General features: G+C 37.9%; 1 protein-coding gene across 1 annotated transcript; it reads left to right on the plus strand.

The window, feature by feature from the left end:
* Positions 1 to 397: 397 nt before the first annotated feature.
* On the plus strand, positions 398 to 4090 carry LOC130461808 (uncharacterized). Its single transcript, XM_056830029.1, has 4 exons — positions 398 to 2703; positions 2784 to 3050; positions 3167 to 3224; positions 3314 to 4090. The coding sequence occupies exons 1-4, from the start codon at positions 398 to 400 to the stop codon at positions 4088 to 4090; spliced, it is 3408 nt and encodes a 1135-aa protein (XP_056686007.1).
* Positions 4091 to 4756: the final 666 nt, after the last annotated feature.

A 4756-nucleotide genomic window follows, 5' to 3' on the forward strand; every position in this document is an offset into this window, starting at 1 on the left:
TGTATTGTAGTGCAAACATTTTTTCCTTATAGCTTTGCCAGTGAATCATGGCATTCTGGCATTCCTGATGAACATGTGTTTGGATTTGGTTGATTTTATTTTCTGGTAACGTTAATACTTGGATCAAATCATATGTCTTGACTCTTGAGACCCTATTTCTCAAAATTTAGCAAACAATTCAGATCAGCTAAAGTTTCTGAATCTAGTGATAAAAAATTTAGCAAACAATTCAGATTTTTTTATAATATGCGATCTTATTATACACATGCTTCCAGTTTTTTTCATTAACTAGTGATAAAAAATATTTTATCACTAGTTAATGAAAATTGAAGTGGATAGGTGAAAATGATTGTGCCTCCCCACCCCTATAATTATTTCCAATCTTTTGCTAGATAGCATGGATAATGATAGGAGTTGGATGCATATTCAAGGGTTGAGCAATCGGCTACAACCAACTTACCGAAATGGTGTTAAAAGTTTTCTCGAATTTGCTTTCAAGGACACAATCCCTAATACTGGGGCTAAGAAAAGGTGTCCTTGTTTGAAGTGTCGAAATTATATCGACCATGATAGAGAGACAATGCGTGCCCATCTTTTCCGAGTAGGAATAGAGCCTGACTACAATCCTTGGATATTCCATGGAGAAGAACAATCCCTTGACATGGGAAACATGGAAATGTCCGAGGAGGAAGACGATTGGTTTGATGATGAAGATCCTCTCGTATCAGAGGAGATGGCAGCTTTGGTGCATGATGCCACAAATGCAGTGCCCGAGAATTTGAATGAGGAAGAAGAAGAGGATCGTGCTGAGATTCCTGATAAATTTCATAGGTTGATGAAAGATGCAGAAGAAGAATTATTCTCAGGTTGTAAAACCTTTTCAAGGTTGGAGTTCATCGTAACTCTCTTACATATTAAGGTTAGTGGACATTGGCCTGAGAAGTCATTTAGTCTGCTCCTTAATGCATTACAAAAGGCCTTCAATTATGATCCAAAATTTCCAAAGAGCTCCCGTGAAGCCCAGAAGTACACAAAAGATCTTGGGTTGAATTATGTGAAGATCCATGCTTGTGTGAATCATTGCATTCTTTATAGAAAGGAGTATGAAAATGCCGATTCATGCCCTATTTGTGAGGAGTCCAGATGGAAAGAAGGCAGTGGTGAATTTGATGATAGTGTCACATTTTTGGAATCTCAAGGGACCTCACAACGGCTTCCTAGAATAACTCGTCTAGTTCTTCGCCATTTTCCTTTAGTGCCTAGGCTTCAAAGGCTTTTTATGTCTTCAAAAATTGCTAAGCATATGAGATGGCATAAGGATAGGAAAAGAGTTGATAAGGACATATTAAGGCATCCATCTGATTCAAAGGCATGGGAGAAGCTTGATGATTCATTTCCTGATTTTGCAGCCGATCCACGTAATGTGAGATTAGGTCTTTCAACTGATGGTTTCAATCCTGGTGCACATTTAGGCACTAAGTACAGCATATGGCCAGTCTTTCTAGTGCCATATAATCTCCCACCATGGATGTGTATGGCAAGTCCATACATCACGCTATCACTCTTAATTCCTGGTCCAAAGTCCCCTGGAAATGATATAAATGTGTTCTTGGAGCCGTTGATTGATGAGCTTCAAGAGTTGTGGGAAGTTGGGGTGAAAACTTATGATTCACATAGTCGCCAAAATTTTAATATGAAGGCAGCGCTATTTTGGACTATGAGTGATTTTCCGGCATATGGAAATCTGTCTGGTTGGAGTACTTGTGGTAAACTTGCTTGCCCATCATGTCATAAGAATACTTGGCACAAGCGGTTAAAGTATGGATCGAAGGAATGCTTTAAAGGTACTCGTATGTTCTTGGAACCCGATCATAGGTGGAGAAATGACAAGAAATCTTTTGATGGGGAAAAGGAGAGACGACCACCTCCGATTCCTTTGTCAGGGGATGAGATATTAGAGGCATTTGATGGTGTCCCCAATGTGATTTTTGGGAAGAAGCGAAAGAGAATTGATAGATACTTGTTTGACCAATGGAAGAAGTTGAGCATCTTCTTTAGACTTCCTTATTGGAGTAAGCTTTTGATAAGACACAACTTAGATGTCATGCATATTGAAAAGAACATTTGTGACAATATATTAGGAACAATACTTGACATTCCTAATAAGACAAAAGACACCTTGAAAGCTCGAAAGGATTTGAAGGAGATGAATGTGCATCATAATTTAATTCCTATTAAGATAGGTGATAAATATGCCATCCCTAGAGCACCATATCAGTTGACATCTATAGAGCGGCGTAAAGTTTTGGAGTTCTTGTCCAAGGTTAAAGTGCCAGATGGTTACTCTTCTAACATAGCTCGATGTGCAAGTATGGAAGATGGAAAAATCTCAAACATGAAAAGCCATGATTGTCATGTGTTCTTGCAAGATTTGCTTAAGCCGGCATTTCAAGGCATCTTACCTAAGGAGGTGCTAGAACCTTTGGTTGAGCTAAGCTTATTTTTTAAGCAATTGTGTTCTAAAACTCTAAAAATTGATGTGTTGGAGAAGATGGAAAAGAGTATTGCAGTTACTCTTTGCAAGCTTGAAAAGGTATTTGTTCCGGCTTTCTTTGATATTATGGTCCACCTTCCAATCCATTTGGCCGGTGAGGCTAAGATAGCTGGCCCAGTGCAATATCGTTGGCAATATCGGTTTGAAAGGTAACAAGCTATTCCTTTTATATTAACATGTGAAGTTATTTTTTTATTGCAACATGTTATATAATGGTTACCGCTTGTAGGGAAATGCACACGATGAAACCTACTGTGAGTAACAAAGCACAACCAGAAGGCTCGATAGCTAATGCACGCATAATGGAAGAATGTCTTGCATTTATATCAAGATATCTAAATGGGATTGAGACTAAGTTCAATCGCATGAGTAGAAATGACATGGATATGCAAGAATCTCTGTTGTTTAAGTTATCAGTTTTCCAAAAGAAGGGGAATCCATTAGGCAAAAGAACATTTAAGCAATTGAGCTTTTTGGACTGGAAGCAAGCTCAATTGTATGTTCTAATGAATTGTCAAGAAGTACAACCATTTATAGGGTAAGATATCATCTTTTCTTTAACTATCTTATTAGAAGTATCAAGAAGTGCACTAACACTTGTATGTTGTACAGAGAGTACACCACTATACATGGGCCAAAACCAAGTCTAGTTGATTGGTTTCAATCTCAGGTAAGTGAAACGAGTGTTGTTGATTAATTTCTACTTCATATATTTTGATTTAAGATACTTGATTTTTTTTAATAAATTCATTTTCATAGATTTGGAAGCTTTACAAGGAGAGAGATCCAAGAGTAACAGCTGAGTTATTGTCATTGTCACGAGGCCCGAGTAAGAGTGTGAAAAGTTATCAAGGATACTATGTAAATGGGTATCGCTTTCACACTAAGAAGCGCCAAAGAAGGCGAAAGACACAAAATAGTGGAGTAGTTGTCAAAGGAGATGAAGAGAGCGGAGAAAAAGACTTCTTTGGGGTTTTGAAAGAAGTCATAGAACTTGAATATGATGCTCCAAACAATGGGGACAAAGAACCTATTGTGGTGTTGTTTAGATGCGTTTGGTTTGATGTCTATAGGGAGGGGCGAGGGATAAAAAGGGACAAGTTTGGTGGCATATGCCTAAATTTCAAAAACTTTTTAGGGACCAATGAGCCATTTGCTATGGCATCTCAAGTAGGGCAAGTTTATTATGTTAGGGTACATAATGAGCCGGATTGGAGAACTCCTATTAAGACGGTCCCTCGTAATTTCTATAATTTTCCAATAGTTGAGGCAGATGACTCTGATGATGAGCATGATGATGTGGATGTTAGAATACCAAACGCAGTGGGAGATGATGGAGATGATGATGTGATCTTACCTAGAAATGATGTTTCTCCGGAATTAGTGAATGCAACTGAATTTGAGTCGGGGGAGGACGAGATTTTGAATGAGGAAGAAGAAGAAGACAGTGAGCAAGATGAGGAAAGTGAGCTAGAGGATGACGAAGAAGAAGATATTCCAGAGGGTTTATATGACTTGGACTCAAGCAGCGAATGATCAGATAGGTGTAGCTAGGATCTGTTTTTGGGAATTGTAGTTCAAATATCTTTATGTTGTCAAATGTTTACATTAGGAGACCCTCTTTAAACTGTTTGGTTTGTGTCATTCACTGTTAATTGTTAAATGGTTTTGGTTGAGAAGATTCACCTTCTTAGTTTGCATATTTCAAATGAGCTTTCTTTATTAAAGTTATTGTGATTGAGAAGACGCAAAGAGATTGATTACTATTATACGGAGTAGCCACCATTATCGAATCTGTGTGTAGAAGCTGTTGGGAGAATGTTATGAACTTATGAATATGAACATAGGAATATGACTGGCTGGTTAGTGCCTTACTGAGGTGATGCTGGAGTTGAGAAATAGGTAAATTCTGCAGTTGTTTACTTTGCATGCTATTTTTTTTGCCGAGAATTTTAGCTGCAGTAGATCTGTGAGTTTACTTATCATCTTACCTAGGGCTAAATGTGGCTTCCTATTTCCTAAGCTGTTTCACTTAGTTCATTCTGCTCTTGCTGGATTACAGTCTGACGTTTTATCCCATGTTCTCACAGGGGGTACATGTGATTTACAGAACAAAAGAATTAGAGGAACAACAAGCTAAGAGGTTAGTTTTGATTTAAATCAGATAGGTAAATATTGTAGTTTGATCATTTTACAACTTTT

Source organism: Spinacia oleracea, chromosome 5 (assembly GCF_020520425.1).
Source record: "Spinacia oleracea cultivar Varoflay chromosome 5, BTI_SOV_V1, whole genome shotgun sequence".
Lineage (NCBI taxonomy): Eukaryota > Viridiplantae > Streptophyta > Magnoliopsida > Caryophyllales > Amaranthaceae > Spinacia > Spinacia oleracea.

What these genes read in the sequence shown, in the direction of transcription:
- LOC130461808 (XM_056830029.1), top strand. Translation starts at nt 398, where the DNA reads ATGGATAATGATAGGAGTTGGATGCATATTCAAGGGTTGAGCAATCGG. An exon ending in GACTGGAAGCAAGCTCAATT is followed by an intron (nt 3,051 to 3,166) that starts GTATGTTCTAAT and finishes TATGTTGTACAG; the next exon opens with AGAGTACACCACTATACATG. An exon ending in TTGATTGGTTTCAATCTCAG is followed by an intron (nt 3,225 to 3,313) that starts GTAAGTGAAACG and finishes TCATTTTCATAG; the next exon opens with ATTTGGAAGCTTTACAAGGA.